This window comes from Microchirus variegatus, assembly GCF_963457635.1.
Source record: "Microchirus variegatus genome assembly, chromosome: 2".
Taxonomy (NCBI): domain Eukaryota; kingdom Metazoa; phylum Chordata; class Actinopteri; order Pleuronectiformes; family Soleidae; genus Microchirus; species Microchirus variegatus.
The window spans coordinates 33,936,224-33,961,867 of record NC_139803.1 but is presented as its reverse complement, the minus strand read 5'-3'; the positions used below and the strand labels follow the sequence as shown (position 1 = coordinate 33,961,867).

Below are 25,644 nucleotides of genomic sequence, written 5' to 3'. Positions count from 1 at the left end.
TATGTCACTGAATCATAAAAAAGTCAATTCTGTCAGCGATCGCGCTGTCGAGTTATGTCTTGTTTATTCTCACAGGGAAGTGGTGTGAAGGTAAATAACTGCACCAGAGTTAGCCTGCGGCTAAGTTCCATGTGTTGTCCCTGAGCAGGTGAAACACTGGAACTGGAACAACGTCCAAAGTATAGGGCGGAACAATTTTGAATAAATTGCCATTCCGGGAATGGTTATTTTTACATAATTATTCTCATTTTCATTTGAATGAACATGTTTCAAATGATCACGGTGTGATATTTGTGCAGATCTTTGAGAAACAAATATGTTTTCTTCAGTCTGGAGAACATAATGTGTACAGGTCAGGCCAATATCTGATCTAAAATGGTCATTTTATGAAAGAAATTTAAGAAATATTCTGCTGTTCAGCCCTAGACGAAAGGTAACATAATACGTCATATTGATCACATAGACTAAAGCCTGAGGTGTACTTCCGCGCACATGCTATTTTGGCGGACCATGATATACTCACGCACCAGGGTCCTGTAGTATCCCACTCCGCCATCGGGTGGCGGTACAAGTCTGGACGCGGGGAATAGGACGCATTCCTACCAAAGAAGAAGAGAACGATTGCAACTACAGCTCCCTCGGACGCGTCTGGTTCGAGCGGGGCTTAGTTCGCACAGAACTTACAGTTCGCACATGTGCTGACCACGTGCACCCAACGCGCTCTTTGCGCACAGTTCCAAAATTATGGCTAGCGTTGTGCGCGTAAGTGTACCAGGGCCTTGTACTACTAAATGGTACGCTCTAGACCCAGACCCTGTCCTATCACGAACAGGACCTATTTCCATAAATTCCATTAACAGGACACAAGGGAGAGGGCAAGAGGGAGGCAGATGATTCAATGTGGCGACCCCTAAAGGGAAAAGTCGAAGGAAGATGATTTGTTTTTTTAACTGGCGCAGCTTTTTCCAGCCTTTTACAGCCCTTGAGGAAATGCCAATTACATGCGCTGTTAATTACCACATAACAACACTCAGCCAATCACATCAGAGAACTGGAGCCACACTGGATACAGCGCGTCTGCATTTTCTGAACGTCTTACCTCATTTCGTGGGGTTGGGACACATGATTACAGCATCAGCGCTGGCTTTGCTGGGATTAGAGCTCTCGTCTACTTTCTATCTGGACCTATCAGGATTTGGGCAGTTGCTCAGTGGCTGCCCGCTGCTCCTAATTCTAGGAAGGCTTCTAGTCGAGGACGGGTTAAAAGCAGAGATGGAATTTCCCCTGCGGGACTGATAAAGGACTAATTTATAAAAGAATAGAAGAACATTTATAATTCCACTTTGTATTATAGTCTCTCACATCAGGAAGCTAAACCGAGGTATGTCTACATTTGTCCCCCGTTTTGCACGATCTCACCATAGAAAAGCTCTCATCTCCAGAGAGATTTCTTGAAGATGATGAATCTTTCATTCTGGAGTTGGACAGAGACGGCGCCGCAGCAGCCAGTGAAATAACACAGTAATACTTTATTGATCCCTTCCTCGACTTGCCCCCCCGCCTGAGAATGTCGGACGCCTACAAGCTGCCACGGCATCAGAAAGGTTTACAAAAATATCCACCGTCTGAACTCGGACTGCCAGATTATTTATAGGATATAAAGGTAAAGGAGGTAAAGTTGTTTTTAAGCCACCATGTTTGCTTTCCCTCCCGTTTGTTTATTTACACCACAGTTTATTTTTTAAAGCAGCGCTAAACAGTAAGTACTTCATACAGTGTATATTAGATTACTTTCTTCTAAGGTTTGTAGAGAGAACGTAATAAATGTGGCGCCAAAGTGAAAAGATAAATTATCACCTGAATCTGGAGTTTATGGCGGCCTCGCAGCTAATTCCAACTCGTTGTTCCGCTGCCGTTTGTGTCGTCTGTGTTTTTTCGGTTCACTCTCACCACTTTCTGAGCGTTGTTTTCAACCACATTAGGCATCTGGGAGAGGAAAAAAAAAAAGCGCCCTAAAAATAAGCACAACACACAACCTGCTCAACGGCAACAGCAGACGGACACAGTTAATGATGCGATGGAGAACATCGTGGAGCAATTAGCCGCTAAACAGTCAGGCTAATCTTTTGTGCACATATTTTTCTACTCTTATTTGATTTACAAATGTATATCTTTGCCAACGAGGTTATGTTTTGTCTGTGAGCATAAAGTGGTATAGAAAACATTATTTAACCCACAACCTGTGAGTCAGGGGATAGATTTCAAAATCTTACTCTTGGTCTTCAAAGCACTCAATGGTCTTGGACCAAAATACATCCGAGACTTATTAGTTCCCCATGAAGCATCCTAGAGCCCAAAGATCACCAGGGACAGGTTTACTGGTTAAACTGGTTCAAATATTTAATATCGTATTTAAAAGACAGGGAATACTTTGTCCCAGTTGGTAATTAGGAGCCAAGCGAACTTCACAAATTAAATCCGATTTTAAAACATTCGAGCACTTTTTTGTTCAGGTGTGTTTATATAGTTGGCTTTTTCATCACATTGCTTATAGGTTGAGCTGAAAAAAGGATATACACACTCTATATTGTACATTCTTTTAGCCTCTGTAAAGACAAAAAAGCAGCCTCAATGCTCTGTGTTGACTCTATACAGGTAGGTGCGTATTTTAAAACACAGATAGTAATATTGCTTTTTTATATCGCTTACTCACCGAGTTATTCCACTAAGTAATCTTTAATAATATCTTAATGATTTTTTTGGTGAATTGGCCTGTTGCAGCTGAATAACAACACTATTTCCTTCCAAGTGTGTATGAGAACTGATGTAGCCATGGATTTTTATTTACTTTGATAACATTTTCAGATCATGGCCAAAGGAAGACATTAAGAAATCACAGATCTAAATATGGATCCTGATTCAGGATTTTTATGTTGAAACAATTTTCATCAGACTAAAACAATAACATATTATGCTTAGTCGGACTGGAGTCAGACTTCTACACATCTGATTTTAGTTGGACTAAGACAATAATTCGGTTTTCTTAATGTCATGTTTGTCCGACTAAAATCCAGCTAGTCTTAGTCAGTCTATCATACCTGGATAATGCGATCCGTAGTCCGATACTCCCGCATGTATATGCTGAGTCGGACTGGAGTCAGACTTCTACACATCTGATTTTAGTTGGACTAAGACAATAATTCGGTTTTCTTAATGTCATGTTAGTGCGACTAAAATCCAGCTAGTCTTAGTCAGACTATCATACCTGGATACTGCAATTTGTATATACTCAGGGGCCAAGAAACTCCACTGGAGTGGAGTCGGACTGGATTTAGACTTCTATATATGCACCAAAAACCAAGGTTTGTTTTTCTGTGACGTAGAGGTCAACAGAAAACTGATTCAACACACACTAGCTCACAGAGAGATACAGCGCCACCTATGGAGGCGGAGTCAGACGTACACGGCTATTCGCGACAGGTCTATTCAGCCACCGGAAGACTCGCCACTAAAAGACAGAAGAGGACGTCATCATCGGACTCGATGGACAGCCACGAGCACTTGCCAATAAACCAGATTCTGATTCTGATTCTGATCCCCCCCTCAACTTCCTCTTCTAGTCCTACACAGAAAACATACAAGCCACAGGCTGAGTTTGAAGGAGAACACGGAGCAGACATGAGGTTCACATTAAAGTCCCCCAAAGCTTCCGCGATTTTCGCTCCTCGTCATCGTTAACATGATCTACAACGACGAAAACCTCCCTTTTGCCGTCATTTAGTGTAAAAGTGGTTGGCGGAGCAACAACAACGCCTCCCAACTCTTGTGAACAATGCCTCTCTCGGGTGTTGTGACTGTGGTCACACACACACAAAAGAATATGTTAACACTCCAAAAATGTAACAAACAACCAAACCTCGAAAACCAGAGGGATTTATTTAGCCACATAACGAAAAGCAGCCAGTCTCTGCTGGCCAGTTCACAAAAACGGTAGAAACGGGTTATTGTAAAACATCAATATTATAATTATAATTATCTCATATATACGTTTTGTGTGATCACGTCTTAAGCACACAAACGATCCAGTTAATCACTCAGAGAACCGTGTATGTTTGCTTGTTTTTACAACGTGTGACAAAGTCAAGTGTTTTGCACGGCTAATGGCAACCGCCGTGTGAGTGCTCTGTTTGTGTGTGTTAGTTATTCACACACACACACACACACACACACACACACACACACACACACACACACACACACACACACACACACACACACAAATGTGTTTGTGTGGGTTCACAAACAAAAGGAACAAAAGTAGAAAATTGGGGATTTTCCAGGTAAAAGGCATGAAAACAAGCAGTGTACACACACATATACAATACATATAATGATGGCAAAACTGTGACACTGAAGGTGGGAAAAGTAAAATAAATAAAAAAAACTTTCCAGCACACGAACGCATCATCACTATGACAAATCCCAAGACTGTCATTTCTCAACATCAGTCTATTCTCATTAGTAAAACTTTTAAAATACATGGAAACATGTATCAGCCGAGCTGAAACCCTACTCTGTATTTATCAGACAATGGGGTTGACAGAGCTGCCTCAAGGTGTAAGTGAATGAAGCAGCTGCTTGGGGGCCCCCCTGGTGATGCGGGGGGCCCCCCAGTAGAATGTGGAGAAACCACTCAAATTTAAAATCTTTTATGAGCTAATCAGATTCTCCAAATTACACAACTGTTGAAACGTTTGGGGTCACTTAGAAATGTCCTTATTTTTTAAGGAAAATCACTTTTTTTTTCAATGAATATAACATTAAATGAATCATAAATACATTCTATACATTGTTAATATGGTAAACGACTATTCTAGGTGCAAACGTCTGTTTTTTAATGGAATATATACATAGGTGTATAGAGGCCCATTTCTCTCCAGTGTTCTAACAGTACATTGTGTTTGCTAATCGCGTTAGAAGACTATTGGATGATTAGAAAACCCTTGTGCAATGATGTTAGCACAGCTGAAAACAGTTTTGCTGGTTCTTTGACAAAGGGCAAAAAATCATTATTTCTAATCTTGTCAAAGACTATATTTTCTATTCGTTTTCCAACTCTTTTGATGAAGAAAAGTGTGAGTTTTAACGGAAAACACACAAAAAAAAATGCATAGGTGACCCCAAACTTTTAGCGTACGTCACGTACTTACCAGCAGCCAGACTCCTCTATCAAGGAAATGCGTCATTTCGCTCCAGCCTTATCCATCGCGAACGTGTTTCGGGGTGTGAACACAGCGTTTAGATGTTTCCACTGCTCAAACACACCTGATTCAAATGATCAGCTCGTCAGCAAACACCCTGCAGAAGCCTGATAACGAGCCGTTTATTTGAATCAGGTGTGTTGGAGCAGAGACACATCTGAAACATGCAGGGCAGGGGGATTTGAGAAACGCTGTATTAAAGGATTCACGCATGTAAATAATGCGTAGCTTAAAGGTGAAGTAAGTAGTTTCTAGTGCCATCTAGAGGAGAGGCTGAAATTTACAACAAAGAACTGCTCCTCTGCTCACCCCCTCCCTTCCCTGAGCGCTAAGGTATCCGCAGCTGGTCAAATGCTGTAGCAGACAAAGCAGAGAGAGTGGAGGCGGGACTTCCGCTATAAGTAAAGAGACACTTGATTTGTTCTCTCGGGTTTGTCCTTACAGGCTCCGGTAGAAACAGGGAGTCTCGCTGCTAACAGTGGCTATGCAACCGCGGCCCACGACCATGTTATTTTACATGACTTTTTGAAACACTACGAAAATGAAACAAAAACTATTATACAGCGACTAGACAATGCAGGAGCACATGATATGTATAAAAGAGTGGATTTTGGGTTATATAAACCCATAAATACTACACAGTGTCCCTTTAAGTTATTTGGTTTCATGTTGGAGTTGACGATTGCCAATTTAGTGCACATTATGTGAAATTTTAAAAATCGAAGTCGTTAAACTGCTTTACTTGTTTAAATCAGTATCACCACACTCAGTGCTTCACTTTGAATACGAAAGTGTAAATTTGTTCTAGACCAGGGGTGTCAAGTCCAATCCAAACAGCAGGATGAATTGGTGAAAAATGTCTCATAATAATAATGTGGAATATTTTTCAGCTCCAGATACACTCTTAGAAATAAGGGTTTCAAAAGGGTTCTTCTACAAGGGCTGAGGGTTCTACCTGGAATCATTTGCTTCTGAAAAACACTTTCCCGAAGAACCTTATATGGTTCTACTTAGCACTTTTATTTCTAAGAGTGTACCTGTGACTGAATGCTGTGTGCCTTTGCAGATCCACTGTGATTTCTAACACGTTGTAATGCGCGTGCATAAATGGTAAACATTTAGAATTGGACAAATAATTGTAAAAATGTACAATTCTTTTGTCAGAATGAGTTCGAGACAGACAGCGACTCCAAGCCTGCGACTACTTCTGGTCGCTACAAAACGCAGTAGCCAATCAGCAGGCAGCGTCCTAAGGCCCGCCCATGGTCACAATCGCAAACAAAAAACAGAGCAAACAGAATTCCCGATCAACGCAAACAAAAAGTGTATTTTCAAACAAATAAAACACAATATTTATGAATATTAAATCGATATATCATCTGCAATTTGTGTATTTTGTTTGTTCAATTCATAAAGTGTTGTTGACCATGAACTGACGTCTAAAGAGACGGGAAGCCGTCTAATTCACTGCTCGACGTGGTGCCACCGAGTTGTCAACAGCTAAATCACTTGTCAGTTGTTTTGGTTTGTGCTGTAATAAAATGAGTTGGACACAGCTCATGTGATAAATCCATTCCGCCCCTCAGTCTTGTTTGTATATGGAGACAAGGACAGCTCGACTTAACTGTGCATGGAAACCTCACTGTTGTCAAGTTTATAGGCGAGTTAAGCAGCAGCACAGGGGGCACAGGACTGGACAGGAAGTGTAATTATCTGTATCTGTAAGAGCTCGCTCGGCAAAAGATGGGAGAAGACGGAAGAAGAAAAAAAAAAGGGAAAGTGACTGTAATGAAGAGCGATCTCACAGCGATCAAAGCAAAGCATGAGAGATGAATGAGTGAAGAAGCACGCCACTTCTGCTGAGACACAGTCGTCTGACACGGGCTTTTTCTTTGAGAGCGAGCGGCGGAGGGAACAAGAGGCGGGGGTCGGGAAGAAAGATTAAGACAACTTGTGGGAGACGGCGACGGAGCGAAGAGGAGAGGGAGGGGGGGGGGCGAGGAGGAGACAAGAGAGTGACGGATTGAAATAGAACAGAGAATGGAGACGGAGCGAGGAGATTGTCATCCTCATCATGAACAATGACTCTCTGATGGGAGGCCTCGCTCTCTGGATTTTTAACCCAGCTGAGGAAGGAGTGTAAGGGGGGAGGGGGGGGTGGGGTTTAGCACACCCGCCTGCCTGCCCACCTGCCAGAGACTCACTCATGCTTTTCAGCATCTGCCAAAGCTGAGGGACGCTTGGTGCCATGTGCTTTTTAACTGAAGGAGCCTGATGTTTGTCAATCACAGTGAGGGCTTCTGTTCTGTTCTGTTCTGTTTAAGGCCTTGCTCCACTCCAACACACACACACACACACACACACACACACAAACGTGAACAATCCACAGTGTGTCTGAGAAGCGAGGAAACACATCCACTGCAGCTGTGGACTGGACGACAGCTGACGCCAGGCTGTGGGTCTCTGCCCTCTTTCCTCCTCCTCCTCCTCCTCTTCTTCTTCTGCGTTTCCATGAAACAGACCTGTAATTTTCACAGCTGTGTCTCGGGCGGCGTGCCAGAGTGAGTAAGGGAAAGAGAGACTAAGAAGGGGGACAGACGGGGGGGGGGGGACAGGCTAATGGCTTTAAGAGAACTCAGGGAGCTAATCACGAGTCACTCAAAAGTCACCGCTCATTCAAACCCGAGGACTATTCAGAGAGCGAAATCTACCTGTGAAAGCGCACAAGAACACGCTCTGACGGCTGAAATCTGAGAACAGCAGTCAGATAGAGACGGGTGGCGATAAAGTCAACAGTGTGGTCTTGTTAAACTGTTCCTTGAAGGTAAAAAAAAAACAAAAAAAAAACGAGTGCACCCACAATAATCCCAAATTACAGGAAAAACTATTTGCACGCGACACTAGGTGAATACAGAAGGTCTCTAAGCCGAGCCAGGAATTCAGGCTGTAAAACTGTGTTCACAACAAACAAAACACTTTAGGAGCGAATATAATACTAACACTTTTCTTTAGGTTTCCCTCTTCCAAAACTAACTTTGGGAGATGTATGTTGTCCACATTCCCAGATCTGAAATGAGTTGGGATTATCACAAGACATTCAGAGCCGCAGTCGGGCTTGAAGCTCCAGTTTCCAGCTGGATTTGGAGAAGCAGTTATTGAACATTAAGTAACGCGATAAAGTCACGTTTCATTCGCGGTGTGTCTTAAACGTCTAAGTTGTATCGAGTATCGGGTTCTGCCTGTTCTGCATTTGGGCAGAAAAAAACCACACAGTCGACACACACAAACAAACAGAAACGAGACGGGAAAAGCACAAACACGTGCTTCATGCTACATTTGCAATATCTGATAGAAAAAAAGGTCTGAATGGAAAAGCTTGTGTTTTAGCTCAAAACATATACACACATTCACAATTATTAGAATGGCTAAGTAGGCGGCACATAGTTGGAACATTTGGATCGTTTTCTGTAATTTTCTGGAACAATTTTGAAGTAGATGGCTGCTGTAACATCATCTAGTTCCTGTATGTATACAGCACTATAGAGACGTATCAATGTCTTCTCTCTTTGTACGAGTGTTAATTATTCTCTACTTAAAATTAACAAAATACTCAATAAACGAATGGTTAAGGGGGAAAAAGGGAATCTATTGCACAAATAAAGTGGTTTTAAACATGAAATTTTGAATTAACCTTTTGAATTTAACTTAAAATTAACCTTAAAATCATGAATAACTGTATATTTTATATATATACATATATATATATATATATGTATATATATATATATACACACAACATATGCTGATTGTATTGTTTGAAATTCTTATTGTGGTTTGAAAAATTTTCCAATCAGGGCTGCAACGATTATACGACCGTTAATCAATTATTAAATGAATCATCAACTATTTTGAGTCTTATTTTCATTAATCTTTCTGGTTTTTTCCACTTTCTTTGCTCCATATAAACAAAGAAATCATTAAATCAGAACCAACAAAACAAAGACGTTCGAGAACATCATTTTTTTTTTACGTTCTTCTGACATTTATTTCCGCTTATGTCTCTTCCAGAAAACCGCTAAAAAAAATACTTGACAGATTAATCATTTATGAAAATAATCGTTAGTTGCCGTCCTGAATTTGACATAATACTGATTCATTTATTTTAGACTTTCCAAAATTCCAAAGCCGTGCAACGAGCAGTCGTCCACGGTGAAGACAAATGCGATGAACTTACAGCTCAAACGACTGAAACATGGTGCAGATCATGGACCGACAGCAAAGTCATCTAAAAGAAGAAGAAGACGGCTTCTCCTGAGCAGCATACAAACAAATCACACCCACTGAGCCCAGTGAAGTCCTATTTGATCATATTTACCATCCGTCAGTGGAGCAACACTGTGTGACAATGATGACACATCCATGTCAGAGTCCACTTACAACGACGACTAAGACTAAAACACCACCTAAAACCACAATAATCCACATCATTGTATGTTTTCTGGCCTGAATCTGAGCAGGAAGCCTTTTGTCTCCTGCAGCGAGGACAGTGTTTGGGAGTCATAATCTCCCCCCATCCTCTGTGGCCATAACAGGACACTTCCTCAGAAATAATAGGATTATGTCACTGCACCTCTGTTCCAACACGCTGCTGCTGCTGCTGCTGCTGCTGCTGCTGCTGTATATACAGCACTGTCAGTGAAGGCTGTGGAGAACCAAACGGACACAAATCTACCAATACTGACGAGGAACTCACCAACAAACTTGCATTTCATGCATTAAAACCCTGAGGTGATTTCACGTCAAAGCCTGATCGACAAGTACACAAATGTACAGATATATGTAATTTCACGAGCCGACTAACACGTGTAACCCGGATCAAGTTCTGGATGAAAAACATAAAAAAAGACAAATTTATGAAACTTTAAGAAACTAAGAAACTTTACGTTTGTGTATTTCTGCATTTTACTTAATGATATCTCTCTTTTTTAACTCTCCTTTAGCTTTTATATTCTGCTGTGAGTTTTAAATCTGAAAGTGTTTTGCCTCTGTAACTATTTGTGCTGTTATCTTGACCAAGAAGACCCTGGAAGAAGAGCTCTTGTATCTCAAAAGGGAACTTCCTGGTTAAATAAAGGATAAATAAATAAATAAATAAAAAATATTAAATTTTTAACATTTTAACATTCTTTTACCAACTGCCCATGTAATATTTATATTACAACATGTTATATCAGAAAATCTTCATTGGCAATAGACTCAGATATAGATAGTAATATATGTGCATAATGACGCCATGTGTGTTTTATGAGGTAAAGGTCATGGAAGGTACATAAAGTGACATGTCTCCTACTGCATGACTTACTGTCCTCACTGTATTAGTAATTACATGTATTATTCAAATGTTTTGTCCTTACTGTTTTAAAGCATAGTGTCATTAAATTCTGTGTTACACCTTGTAAAACCGTGCCCTGTTTTTGAGTTAAAATAAAATGTGTAACCCTTTAGATTAGGGAACACACATTCACCATTAACTAGGTGCTTACTAACATATATAAGTAGCATAATAGCCCTTTATACCTCCCTTTTTAGTATTTTAAGTGTCTTTGTTGACTTCCAATATATCCCTTTAAATAAAATGTTTAATTTCTATCGTTTTTAGAGACCTTTTTTAGAGGAAAAATAGGGTTGAATACATGTATAAATGCAAAATTACGCTGAAACAAACCAAATATATAATCAAATCATCTAAAAACAAAACCTAAACTGCAGACCTGTGTTTTCTGGAGCTTCAATAACACAACATTCATTTCCAAAACATTCAACCCTCCTGTTGTCCTCAAATATACAAACAATTTGACCCCAGCAAGACATTTAAACCTCAATATTCAAAAGTGTGTAGCTATTCAAGTGTCTTTGTTGACTACTCATACAGCCCTTTAAATAACACATTCCACTTCAGTCATTAAATGTGATAATATATCGTTTTCAGAGACGTTTTGTAGAGAACAGGAGGGTTAAATACACTTATAAATGCATCATTAGGCTGTAAACAAAACAAAACAAACTTGTAAGTGTATCAGTGTGGAACAGCAGCAGCTGCAGATCTGACTGTGACACTTTCACTTTGACCATGACAGTTTAAAAACCTTCTGTTGTTCTTTAAGTCTCTCACCGTTTATGAAGTGTGGAAAAGATCACGTCCACGGTGTGAGAGGGTGATGTGTCAGGTGTACACGTCCCGCAAAACACCCACAACTCATGTTGAGTTGATCGCGTGAAGCCTTTCTATGTGTTCCCTTCCTCTTCTTCCTCCTCTTCCTCTTCTTCTTCTTCTTCCTCGCTCGAGACTACGCTGCTCCACGCGCACCCCCTCCACTCAACTGACTGTAAAACCACGACACAGGTGTGTCCACGCGCGGCCACCGTTCCACAGAGCTCCCGTAAAAACAAAACTACGAGTCACTTCAGCGTGTTTTTTACATAACAAGCATCATCCGCTTTATGTTGACGCGCCGTGGAGAGAAAACATGGAGTTTCTTAAAGGGCCACGTACTGACGCGCTGTCCACATGTCCACATGTCCACCGCAGCAGCAGCGGCAGCAGCAAGGGTGGTGGTGGTGGTGGTGGTCGTAGTCCGACTGTGGTTGACAGATGGCTCTCACCTAGTTAATGTCTTTAACCCTCCTCCTCCTCCTCCTTCTTCTTCTTCTTTTGACACTTGTATTAAGCCTGTGGCAGCTGCAGCAGGACTGGAACAGGACTGAAGCAGGACTGGAACAGGACTAGAGCACTAGAGCAGGACTGGAACAGGACTAGAGCAGGACTGGACTAGAGCACTAGAGCAGGACTGGAACAGGATTAGAGCAGGACTAGAACAGGACTAGTGCACTAGAGCAGGACTGGAATAGGACTAGAGCACTAGAGCAGGACTGGAACAGGACTAGAGCAGAACTGGACTAGAGCACTAGAGCAGGACTGGAACAGGACTAGACCACTAGAGCAGGACTGGAACAGCACTGCAACCGGACTGGAGCAGGACTGGAACAGGACTAGAGCACTAGAGCAGGACTGGAATAGGACTAGAGCACTAGAGCAGGACTGGAACAGGACTAGAGCGGGACTGGACTAGAGCACTAAAGCAGGACTGGAATAGGACTAGATCACTAGAGCAGGACTGGAACAGCACTGCAACCGGACTGGAGCAGGACTGGAACAGGACTAGAGCACTAGAGCAGGACTGAAGCAGGACTGGAACAGGAGGACTGGAGCAGGACTGGAACAGGACTAGAGCAGGACTGAAGCAGGACTGAAGCAGGACTGGAACAGGACTGCAACCGGACTGCAACCGGACTGGAGCAGGACTGGAACAGGACTGGAACAGGACTGGAGCAGGACTGGAACAGGACTGGAGCAGGACTGGAACAGAGTCAGGCTTTACTGCTCTGGGACTGAATGAAGGGTTTGTTACTCATGAACAAAAAGCATGTGACTGAGTCCTCAGTGTCATTTTAACCCTCAGGCTTCAGTTTAATTTACTACCCGCTTAAGTCACTGAAAAAATTAAGTCGCAGAAAACTGTTATGAAACAAACACATTATGCTCAAAACTACCAAAAATTCAATCATTTTGAGGATTTTAACCCTTTAAATGCCGGTTTGATTACTTGATGTCAAAAAAACAAAAAAATGGTTGTTTTCCATATAATCAGTCTTGGATATGTCAAAGCTGAGCCAAAAATATTGACTTTGATGCATTATTGTGTAGCATTAAAATTCACTGCCCTCTTGTATCTATGTATAGATATGTACACACATATATATGAATCTGTACTGTTTTTTATAGCAGTTTCTGAGTGACAAAAGTGTACGGTCAATTTTTTGTTCACAACGTTCTATTGATCTTTTACAACAATTAAAATTTGAATTGCAAAAAGTTGTCAAGAGAGAGACATTGTTACAAAAAAGGAAAAGGAAACATTTGCTCAAATGGACTAAAATGGACCATAATGACACTGTAGAAGCCAGTATTGAGTTTAAATGATTAATAATACATTATGTGAAAGTAATTTGAGTAAATACTCTTGTGGCTTTGTGGACCTTTGATGCCTTTGATCGCATACAGAGCTTTAAAGTGGATAACTTTCTTTTTTTTTTACACCATGGCTTTATTGACTTTGTTATAATGGCCTTTAAAGTTTTTGAAGTTCTTATTTTACTGTAAAGCCCCTGGTGTGCAATTAGATAGCATAGTATTATCACGTATATCAGTCAGTACTGACAATGCTGAAATCTAAAGCTGTGAATCTCCATCTCGTGTCAGAAGCGCCATCATTTTAACCACACAAACACATTCACTTCAGCCTCGAAGCTCATAGCAAAATGTGAAACCTTGTCTTGACAATAACACATTCAGGGAGGAGTCCTTCCTGCTTCATAAAGAGCCATACAGCCAGAAGGTCAGAGCACAGTCAGCATACAGCGCTTACACTGCAGCCTCCTTCACTGAGAAGTGAACTCTCCATTGCGATCACTTACAACTGTTCATGTTAGTGTATATGCATTAAATAGACCACCAGTAATACCCAGAAATACAATACTATCATCCTCTATCTTGTTGTTACCTTTTGGTTGCGGGAACGTTCCCTGAAGGTCTCTTGAAGGTGGTGAAAAAGCAACATTAGGGCAGTGTTTCTCGATTCCTGGTCCTGGAGACCACTGGAGACCCTCCTGCATGTCTTCATGTCTTAGGTGTTTCCCTGCTCCAACACTGATGATTCTAACAAACGGCTCATTATTTGGCTTCTGCAGAGCTTACAGACGAGCTGATCACGACCATCAGGTGTGTTGAGGAGAAAAAGCCTTGGATGTCACGTGATTAGTACTAAATGAATAAGAACAAAAGTAGAAACACAACCACAGAATAATATGTCTGTAGCATTGCGACCATATAGCTGCTCATAATTGGTTATTATCACTGTGTATGTACATTTTAAAAAAGCAACTAAATTATGAAATAGAGTTAGAAGTGTCTTGAAAAGAGAGTCAAAATTTTCATAAAGTCACATTTAAGGCTTTTATTTACGTCTCTCTTACATGACTTCATATGCTCAGAGGTGGAAAGGTGGAAAATCACATAAATCACGTACATTTTCACCAGGTCTGATGCAAAATCCATGAATTTTGGGGTATGGGAATGGCCTCAAAAACATGATTTATTTAGAGGAAAAATAATAATAAGAAGAATAACTCTTTCAGTATCAATAGGGTTCTTGCACAGTCCTACTCTAAAAACGTTGGCATGAATTAAAATTAATATTTCTTTACATTTCTAGAACAGCACTTTTATTGTACTTAGTAAAGTTAGTTGCAAAATAGTGCTACTCTCACTTCAGTAGAATACTTCAGTCCTCTTTCCACCTCTGCACACGCCGTATATGATAATAACACATGTGAAAGATTAAGGTTGGATTTATTTGAGACTACATTCTACGAGGATTAACGTTTGAATCTGATAGCGCTGAGCTCAGAGCGGCAGAAGGTATGAATGTTTAAAACAGACGTTTACTTCCTGTAAAAGGGAAAATCCACAGTGAAACAGAGCTGCCATGTATTATTCAAATGAAAGCGGGATGGTTTCAGTCGTTGAACTATTGTCTCCCCCTCTGGCTTTCCTCGAAACAATGAGCTCTATATTCAGTGGACACAGAGGAACTGTGTGTGTAGAGAGAGAAGTGAGTTTTGTTTACAGTTCTTCCTTCTCGTCGCCTTTCCTTTATTTACTTTTTCACCACGGGATCCATTTGAACCATAAATGCACCCACATTTCAAGACGAGACACAGTCGTCGTCTCTGATTATAGTCACACTATCTTTGACATCTTTCTGCACATGAGGGTCTTCACCTTTGGAGAGTCCCCATTTCCCCCCGTCTGCACTGGGGTTTATGAAATAAAACAACAAACTCTCGTAGTAAGATCTAATACTTTAGGTTAAGAAATCATCCCAGGTTCTCTGAAACGTGAGCGAGGCAGTGATAACTGTGATAATTATCATCATCTCATAATTTAAAAAAAGCTACTTTTCTTAAAAAATTAATTGAATAAATTGATATCCACTTAAGTTTCTTTCCATGTTGAAGATGACGTTATTACGGTTACGAACGTTAATATTATAATAATAATAATATCTTTGTGTATGTAACTTTTTATGTTAAATAAAATACATTTCTGTGTTCTTAAATTAAAAAATGACCACCATCGTTTTATAACTTGGTGAAACAGAATAACACATCATCCGTTTACATAGTTCACTGCTGTTCATAGTTAAATATTCTTTAAAGAATAAAGAACTCAGTCTCCAAAGTGTCTTGTATTCATTTATTTTTTAATAAATCACATTAGCTGTTATTGCTTCATGATCAGAGACAGTTTGACTCTAAAGATTCACTTCTGTGCAAATCCTTGGGATGTTTTCCTATCAACTCTTAGTGATATAGAGCAGTAATAATGATACAGACGGACCTTACCAAACAACAGCGACCGGTCAAGATGTCCTGCAATTTAACACCAAGCCTCTATTGCCATTTTCCTGACATTATAAATAATCCAGCATTCACAGTCCACTTCCTCTCTTGCAAACCTTTACACGTCAGTAGCAGCGGTTTTCGAGCTCTCGTAGGAGTGTTCCAAAGTCATTTCCCAGTTAGTTGAACTAACTCTGAAATAAACTAGAAAAATCCATATGAAAATAAAACAAATAACCAACACACAGGCAGGGTCTCAGTCAGGACAAATTCATCACAAAACAGGAAAATCTGTTCTCGGTGGGTTAAGAATTACTGACATAATAAGAAACTAAAGTACATAAGGACCACTTCACACAGTCAACAGACAATTTCATTCGGTTTAGTCTGCTGTAGTAACATCACCGTCAACTCATCATCATCATTCAGTGTAAAAGGTGCAGAGTCAGAGAGTAACAGCCACGGTGATAGACACTCTCTCAGCGATCACCTCTTTTCTGCTCGGCTCATTTGAACATGGAGTTGAACGATCGTCCGATGATGAGCCGGCGGATCTCGCTCGTGCCCGCGCCGATTTCGTACAGCTTCGCGTCCCGTAGAAATCGCCCCATGGGGTAGTCGTTAATGTAACCGTTCCCGCCTGTTGAAATATATACGTATAATCTTTTAGGTGTGTGTTGCGTTATCCTTTGTCAAACCAGAATATATCAAAACCGATGATAATGCAAATGCAGCACAAAAAGCACAAGCATGAAACTAAAATCCAAGTCACACTTGACATGGATATTCAAGCACAAATTGTTGTTATTGTAGCGACTATAAAGCCCGAGTGAAAACGCTGCGTGAAAAGTCATATTTGAATGCCACTTAATTTTATGCAAGTTATTAAAGAAAATGATCACTGACAAACTGTATGACGGATAGAACGTGAAAATTAATATTATGACACTAAAAAGGTAACAATAGTGTAAAGTGCTGGTCAACAGAAAATTATTGTATATATATATATATATACATACATACATATACATTCTGTTACTGTCCTGCATATTTTACGCGTTTTCCTGCTCAAACACACCTGATTCAAATAAATGTCTCATTATCAGGCTTCAGCAGATCTTACTGACGAGCTGACCATTTGAATCAGGTGTGTTTGAGCAGGGAAACATCTAAAACATACAGGACAGTGGCTCCCCAGGACCAGGAGAGAGAAACCCTGCAATATACTAAAAAAGAAGAGGTTTACTGGATATAAAATGGGACTAAAATATCATTTAAACCTGGGATGAGGGACAAGACAAAATCACTTTGCCATTTGCATGCATGTCCACACCACCTACATGTCAGCTGCAGCGCTGCTACTACACTGCATCTGTCCCGTCTCTCTACTCCCAGTTTATTTTGGAAAATGCTCATCAATAATACAGCGTTTGATTGCATTTCATCACAAATTTAATTTCCCATTTAGTTTGAGACAGAAAATGAAGATGACATTGAGCATGACAAGCCCCGGAAACCTGCATACATATTGACACAATTATAGCCTGGTACTTGGTTTCTGCTCATGACAACATGAATGATGAAAAGTTTTTCTTTATTCCTCCTTTTTCTAACGCCATATCCCAGGGCAAACATACAGAGACAAACAACCATTCACATGCACACCTACAAGAGTGTCCAATTAACCTCTGCATGTTTCTGAACTGTCAGAGAAAGCCCACACACACACACAAGGGTAGAACATGCAGACTGCATGCAGAAAGACCCTCAGTCAAATTGGTATTTGAACCAGATTCCAATAAACAGATCTTTTCTTTTTTTTTTGCTGTGGAAAAAGGGAACCAAAATGCTAGAGGACTTGGCTTTCGCTGCAGAAAAAAGCTCGATCAGTGCCAGAAAACGCACGGCTCAAACAGGCTGAGATGCTGCTGTGACCTGTTAGCATGAGCACTGGAATGAAAATGTAACACATTTCACTACTGTTACGCACAGGTAACTGCCACTAAGCCAAACCTCCTCTCTATTCCTCCATGAAAAAAGACACTTTATTTATGCAGCTTCACCTAGGGATTCTTAAACATCAGGTGAGCCCACGAGACTAAGTTCTCGTTGCCAGTTCTCAAATGTGCCAGAGTCAGAGAAGTAAGAAGATAAAAACAACAAAACAATGGTGCTTCAAGGAAAATCATACAAATTTGAGTCTCTTACAAAACTCAGGAAATAAATAATAAATCATATTATTATATATAATTGAAGGTATATATATATAGGTGTATAAGTGACAGCTCTTCCTCCATGTTCACATGATCCACACTGATTCAATGTATACCTTAATTCCTCTGCAGAGCCTGTATTTTAGTATAAAGTGTGTGTGTTTTTCCTTCACTGATTTCTGATGGTTCTGAGCACTTACCCAAACACTGAATACCATCCAAGGCAACCTGAGTGGCATTCTCAGCACAATATAAGATGACTCCAGCACAATCCTGCAACGACAACACAAACCGACACGGTCACCGTGTGTGTGCAGGGGTGGGGGCAGAAAAAACAAAAAACAACTTTCCATATATCTGATGAAATTAGAAAAAGACAAAACACGACATTTTAATCACAATATGAAAATGTAAACACTATCAGATAATGAGATAATATAGGATTAGACTCGTTTTAAAGAGTAAACTATACATTCAGTACATTTACATGCACAGGTTAATCAAACTAAGGCTGTAGTCTGATTAAGACAAAGTCCGCCAAGTCTGAGTAATCAGACTATGAGTCACATTATCCAGGTATGTTAGTCCGACTAAGAACAGCCCGTTATTTGTCGGACTAATGTTTATATGACGTTTAAAAAAAAAACTTAATTATTGTCTCAAACTGTGTTCACACCGAAGTTGTCGCGTTCTGTGTGAACGCAGCATTAGTCCGACTATAATTGGACATTTACGTTGCATGCAAACGCATGGTAAAAGTAAAATTTTGCCATTAAACCAAATTAATACAACAAAATCCCTGGAATTGCTTGTAATATACAAAATATTCCAAACACATTTTAACATTCTTATAATAATCTCACCATCGGACTGAAATGTCCTTTGTCACAAGCCCGGGCGACGTTGTACACATACTGTCGACAGGAGCTCAGTCTGGTGTACATGTCGGCCATCTTGCCCTGCATCAACTGTAGAATACATAAATGTGACATCATATTAAGACACTTTCATTCACATGAAGCATTTGAAAATACGCTCAAATGTATGAAGTGAAAGTCTAACCTGAAAGTGACCGATCTTCTGTCCAAAAGCTTCTCTGACATGAAGGTAGGGAATCGCAAAGTCCAGGACTGCCTGCATGATGCTGCAACGTGATAATTAAATAAAACGCAGCTGAAACAGGACTCGTTTATTATCAGATTTAGCAGCAACTTGTGAGTTTATACACAGCAGGATGTCAAGAACAATAAACTTGTGTTTTTTAAGCCAAAAGTGTGAGTTTAGTTACAGAAAAAAATACATTTTACCACTTTAGAACCACACCTAAATGTTTCCACTTATTATGGCTATAACAATAATAAATGGCTCATGTGGGCAAATAATAGGAATAAACGACACAGATAACAACATGAAATGGGATGTTTGTTGCCTTCTAGGCTGCACTTAAAAACCAAAAGGATTTAAACCCACAATTAAACCCGTTTTCATGTTCTTTGGAACATCCCGAGGTGAAGTGAGGAGGAGCAATTATTTTAGACGAACAGCACTTAGTAAATGAATAAGCGAGGTCAAAGAAAACTTTACGATCTGCTCACCCAAGTTTAGTTTTCGTCTTTCAAGGCAAAGAACATAGCAAAAGCAAAGTGCTTTTTCTGAAAGAAATTATCAAATAGAGACTCCTGAGTGCTGCTGCTCAATGACCTTAAAATGTGAAAATGTTGTGACATTTTTTTGAAACACATGATTTCCCAGATAACTGGCTTTATTGTTGATCCACATACATGATATCATGTATGTGTATAGTTCGTATCTTGTAATATGAACTTACCCGATAGGTCCAGATGAAAGCACCAGCCTCTCCAGATCTAACCCACTCATCATCACATAAACGCCTTTGTTTAGAGGACCAAGAACGTTTTCCTCTACAACAAAAAAAACATCACTCTCAGTCAACAGACACAGAATCCAGTCACCGTGTGGCAGTTTGAGTTTGAGGTTTTTAAAACACACACCTGGGATTTTACAGTCTTCAAAGACCAACTCGCAGGTGTTGGATCCTCTCATGCCGAGTTTGTCAAGCTTCTGTGCCGTAGAGAATCCTGGCATTCCCTACAAACCACACACACAGAGAGACGGTGTATAAAACACTTGTGATTCTACGAAGTTTGATCTCAGAAACAAAGCACAACACTTTCCGGTGGGATTTACCTTCTCAACTATGAAAGCCGTGATACCTCTTTGATGGGCCTCAGGATCTGTCTTAGCGTATACAATGAGGACATCCGCATCTGGTCCATTTGTGATCCAGAACTTGTTGCCGTTAAGAACGTAGTAATCGCCTGTCGCCAAAAAAAAAGAAAGTCAGAGTTAGAGCTAGAGCTGAAACAATTAATCGATTATTAATCGATTACTAAATTAATCGTCAACTATCTTGATAATCGATTTGAAGCTTTTTTCATGATTAAAACAAGACTTCTGATTGTTTCAGCTTCTTAAATGTGAACATTTTCTTTGTTTCTTTGCTTCACATAACAAAGAAATCCTTAAAACTGAATCATTTTGGTTTGTGGACAAAACAAGACATTCGAGAACATCATCATTTCCAGGTTTGACAAACACTGATCAACACCTCCACAACGGACGTTATTCTTCTTCTGCGGTTCAATGTACGCAACCGAATGTGCCCGGAGCAGGAGGATCTGCTGTTCAGGAGAACCGGTGTTTGCGCCCGAGATTACAATAAAACACAGTGTTCTCAGCAGTGGCTGAACTGTTTGTTTTGAACCTTCTGGGCTTCTTAAACAAGGTAATGACGCAGATACACACTAAAAAACAGCGTTAATTTGAACTTCCGGTCTAGGTCGGCTTTAACAATTAATCTATCTTCTATATAAAGATTAGGAGTCATATTTTGTGACTGTGCAACAGATACATTCTCTCATCCAGGAAACATTTAAGTCTCTGTGGTTAAACCAGAACAGACATAACACATTACGTCACTACCATTATCCATACAATCAACAAAATCAGTAGCCTGCAGATAACTTCACTCTGATGCACAAACTCACTGTGGATACACTTCTCTGTGAATGTGTGCACATTAGTAATCTCGTTCTTCTCACATCTTATTATATTTTTGAATCTCTTAATTCTCTTTAGTCTTAATTCATAACAGATCCTTAGTTTAAGCCAAGTCGTACATCAGGGTTTACGTTTGCCGGTATATGCCGGATTTTGGTCGCTGTCGCGTGAATTTGGCCTGCAAAAAAAGAACTGTCAAAGGCCAAAATGTTGGGTGGGAAAAAAATGCCAAATTATTAATCATCGTTGAAGTATGAAATATTCAGAAACAAAAACACAGAAGGATTGCAAGTTATCACAAAGAATCGGACAAATGAATTCATAAAAGCAGCCGAACACTGACAAACGTTTGCGTGTTTCTTGTTACATCGGTCTATTTAAGAACACTCTATGCCCGGCATTAAATATGCATGGCCACATGGGCCGTTAAAAACATTTTGTATTTTGACGTACACACACGATGTTCACACTGACAGTGTGTCCATGCTGCACCCACGTTACAACCCTGCTGAGTAAGAGTCACTTGGCAAATGTAATATTCAGTGTGAAAAGGGCTGGAGGTGTTTATATCATAAAAACAACAACAAAAATAAGTTGTGGGTTAATTTGAATTTAGAATTAGAATATCAGATGTCTTTGCTTTAAGTATGCATGACAATGGATGTGTACATCTTCAGTGTTTGTGATGTGTACATCTTCAGTGTGTATAAATATATACATCGAAAAAAGTGTGGAAATGTGGAAAAAGTACACAATCCATTTGTCAGGGCAAACAATCTTCCAGAAACCATTTTTTTGTGTGTTTATTTCACTGTTTTATGTTTTCTCTTGGCGGCATTCTGTACAGCCTGGGTTGCTTTTACATGTGCTTCATAAATAAATGTGCGTTGAGATGAGAACAGACTTTCTTTAGCATTAACTAAGTACCACTGCATTATGGAGATGTTACCACAATCATCCACATTACACTCGTTCTGTCGCGTAAAGCAGTTTACATAATGTTTAAAATGAAAGCGCCTATTGTACTATATTGTTGTCAAGTCATTATCCTATTAAAAAAAACAAGTCTTTAATTTTTATTGTGCCCTTAACATTTTTATGGGCTCTTAAATTTTTCATTTTAGCAGCACACAGCTCCTTAAGATTAAAACACATACCCTGATGTAATAACTTAAGTGCGCACTCATGGAGAAGAGACTTTTGCAGGTTTTCGTGTGTGTTCTACCTTTCTTCTTGGCTTTGAGTTTCATGGAGACAACATCTGAGCCAGCATTGGGTTCACTCATGGCCAGAGCGCCGACGTGCTCTCCTGTCATTAACTGTTAACAGGAAGAACCAAAGGAAAACAAGGGTTTTTATTCATAGATCTCTTTTAAATGTCGGCCTCTCTCACCCACTTCCAACAGTACAAGGTGCATCGATTCTGACCTTGGACATGTACTTCTCCTTCTGCTTTTCGTTGGCGTGGCGCACCATCTGGTTGACACAAAGATTTGAGTGGGCCCCGTAACTGAGAGCGATGGCTGCCGACACTCGTGACATTTCCTCCATCACAATGACGTGATCCAAGTAGCCCAGTCCTGTGCCGCCATATTCCACTGAAAGACATAAAGGGATTAAATGAGTTCACCTCCAAAGAAAGAGAAGCTTTCAGATTTACAAACTTTTTTAAATGATGAAGCTTATTTACCAGTTTCCTGTAAGTGTATGTTATCTATCTATATTTATATATACTGTAGTATGAGTTTTCCTCTGGCTATAATACCTGGAGCAGTGAGCCCAAGGAGCCCCATGTCTCCCAACTCTTTCCAAAAATTCTAAAGAAAAAAGAGGAGATAATGCACACACAAAAAAAAGTTACCAATACAGAAATTCTGCTCCATGTTTTGAAGTAACCATAACAGATATTGTCTTTCCTGCACTGTGCAACCTAATAAGGGGATTACTAGTACATCAACTCACCCGCATTCCTGGAAATTCGTTCGTCTTGTCGATCTCGTCGGCATAAGGTGCGAGCTTTTCTGCGAAGAACCTTTGAACTGTCTGTCTGAGCTGTGGAAAAAAAAAGCAACAGACTTCAAACTAACACTTTCATAATTGTCACGACTTTAGTGAGAATATGAGCACAGTCTGGTATGAAGGTATGAGGTTATTACTTCCCTCTTCTTTTATTTGACGTCATGTCTTTTGCATTGTTTTTAACCACAGAGATCGCGACTAAGCATCTACACCTCACATGTACGAGGAAGGCCTCCAGGATCATGAAGGACTTGTATTATCCAGCACATGAACTGTGCAACTTTTGATTATTGTCCAAAAAAAATTCAGAAAAATGTTGAAATGTGTCATTCAGCTTTTCCCAAAGTTCAAATAATGATGTTTTAATAATAACAAAGTCTTATTTTGTCCACAATTTACCACAATTATTTGCACCCTATTTCTTTGTAATGATATATGATGGATGGGTGGATGGATGGATAGGTAGGTAGGTAGATTATATTTATCCCCTGCACATCCAACCATAAACACATAGAGCAATAAAAAAATTAAAGACTCAAGTCACTGGCTTAAAAACATCGGATAAGGCGAAGAGGATAGTGCAAGTACAAGAAGCTGCTAAAAACTCTAAACACAAGGGAAGTAACTACAACAAAAGGGTGACTGTAAGTAATTGTATCTGTAATGTACACGAGATAAATATAGTGTAAAGTTGTTGTACTTGTTGTAGAGAAAAGAGAAATATATTGTAAAATAGTTAAATCCTGTCTGTTAACTGTCAATCTGTTTGGCCTGTTGTTGTTTTGGACATACAATTATCATTCATATATTACTATGTTCTGCAATTGAGTAAAAGTATGTTGCTGTGTGTTCTTGCACGGACAACACACTTTCAACAAATTTCTTGGTTTGGGGCAAATTGAAAAGAGAAATACTCATAGAAAGCAAGAAATATTAGAAGCATTATCGAATGCTCTGCTTCATTCCTGTATGACCACAACAGCAGCCACTTCTATCCAATCAAATCCTTTAAAAGAACCCCACCTCTGCCATTCTTCTACTCCTCCTCCTCCTGGTGCCAAAAACAACACAGACTGTCCTTTCACCTTACTTTATTTCAATAAATCTGAAGTGTACAATGGTTTTAGACTGACCTTAATAACCCTCACTGTCTTTTCCTTTACACTCACCAGTGAAACTTTAGCAACGGCTAACTGCTACCTGAAGCTGGAAAACACTTACAATAACACACAAATAACTTCCTCATTTGATTCAATAATTGGTTACAGTAATGCAACTTAAATCAGAGTGGCACTTAAAGGCTGTCGAGTATGAAATATATGTGTTGTTGTGTTTACTTCGTGATCTCTGCTAACGTCAAGGTCTTATGCTAGCTAACGTGACGTCACCACGTCAGAAGCACTGTGTTTTTAAACGAGCGTCAAATTAAACCGTCATGGACGACTACAGGGACACATTCTGCAGCGGACGTCACGTTCACAAAGTCGGGTTAGTCTGAGCTAAAGTCATGACGGGACTGAACCTGTATCTGGTCGTCGGTGAGTCCGTTCACCACGTCGTCCACGGGGATGCCCGCTCCTCCGGCGCATCCTCTCCTCGCCACCACGGACATTGAGAGCCTGGAGCCGCGGCGGAGAGCGTTCCTGACGGCAAACATGGCGGTTTCTCTCGCAGAAGTGAATTAAAGTGAATGGAGCATGAAGCAAACGCAGAAGAATGAGAGTCGTAGCCGAATGCTAACTGCTGCGTTGAAGAGAAGAGAGAGGTCTCACTCTGCTACAAATTCGCGGCGCCAGACTGTGGATGTGTTATAAGGACTGGATAGAGCACCGCCCCCTCTGCCTTGGAGACAACTATTTTGTCATGGTGGTCACTTTGGGTACTGCAACAAAAAATACTCATTGGGCCCAAAAAGCTATTTTCCCATTAACCACAATAGTAAAAGAGACGCCTGTAAAAGTGTCAACAGGACACCTCGAGACATGGACATAAGCTTTTATTGATCTTTACAACCCATATTTTTTATTCATGGAGTTTCATTTTTGTAACACCTTCCTAACGGCCATAAAACCTCCATAAAAAATAGCATTTCCCAGATTGTGGCGGTGCTACTGTCAGGGAACTATACAATAAGAAAACTTTATGAGAAATGTGAATACATTTAAAAAAAATGTTTTAGTAGTATTAATTTTAATAAGAATATATTTTTGTTTAACTGATGTTACAAATAAACGTCAAACTTTTTTGTGGATTAGCATTAAAAAATAACTACATAAATTAACATTTCAGTCCACTAGATGGTGCCAAGTGCTCACTTTCGATAGAAGATAATCGTTTCAACTTGATAAAAAAAAAAAAAAAGTAATCATTGAAATGCATAATATATTTACCAAATGAAAGAGTACATTGTAATATGTATTAAAAACTACAAACAGTGAGTTTTGAACAATTTTACTATTATTTTGTGGTTGCTCAAAAATGTGTCCCACATATTTGTCACCACCCTATATTTCTTTATTACCTTTCTTCATTCTATCTACCTGCATAGA

At 39.9% G+C, this 25,644-nt stretch overlaps 1 protein-coding gene across 1 annotated transcript; it reads right to left on the bottom strand.

The window, feature by feature from the left end:
- Positions 1 to 15,520: 15,520 nt before the first annotated feature.
- On the bottom strand, positions 15,521 to 25,088 carry ivd (isovaleryl-CoA dehydrogenase). The gene is made up of 12 exons (XM_083910694.1): positions 24,618 to 25,088; positions 23,039 to 23,128; positions 22,842 to 22,893; positions 22,505 to 22,674; positions 22,302 to 22,395; positions 20,204 to 20,334; positions 20,008 to 20,104; positions 19,824 to 19,917; positions 19,058 to 19,139; positions 18,859 to 18,963; positions 18,196 to 18,268; positions 15,521 to 16,422 (listed from the first exon to the last, which is right to left on the bottom strand). The coding sequence occupies exons 1-12, from the start codon at positions 24,750 to 24,752 to the stop codon at positions 16,289 to 16,291; spliced, it is 1,257 nt and encodes a 418-aa protein (XP_083766820.1). The 5' UTR covers positions 24,753 to 25,088; the 3' UTR covers positions 15,521 to 16,288.
- Positions 25,089 to 25,644: the final 556 nt, after the last annotated feature.

Bases quoted from the DNA above. Each gene is read 5' to 3' on its own strand.
- ivd (XM_083910694.1), bottom strand. From the start codon at position 24,752: ATGTTTGCCGTCAGGAACGCTCTCCGCCGCGGCTCCAGGCTCTCAATG. The intron at 22,675-22,841 runs GTATTATAGCCA...TATGTCTTTCAG, and splicing joins CCTTGGGCTCACTGCTCCAG to TGGAATATGGCGGCACAGGA. The intron at 19,140-19,823 runs GTAAGTTCATAT...ATCACGTTGCAG, and splicing joins CTTTCATCTGGACCTATCGG to CATCATGCAGGCAGTCCTGG.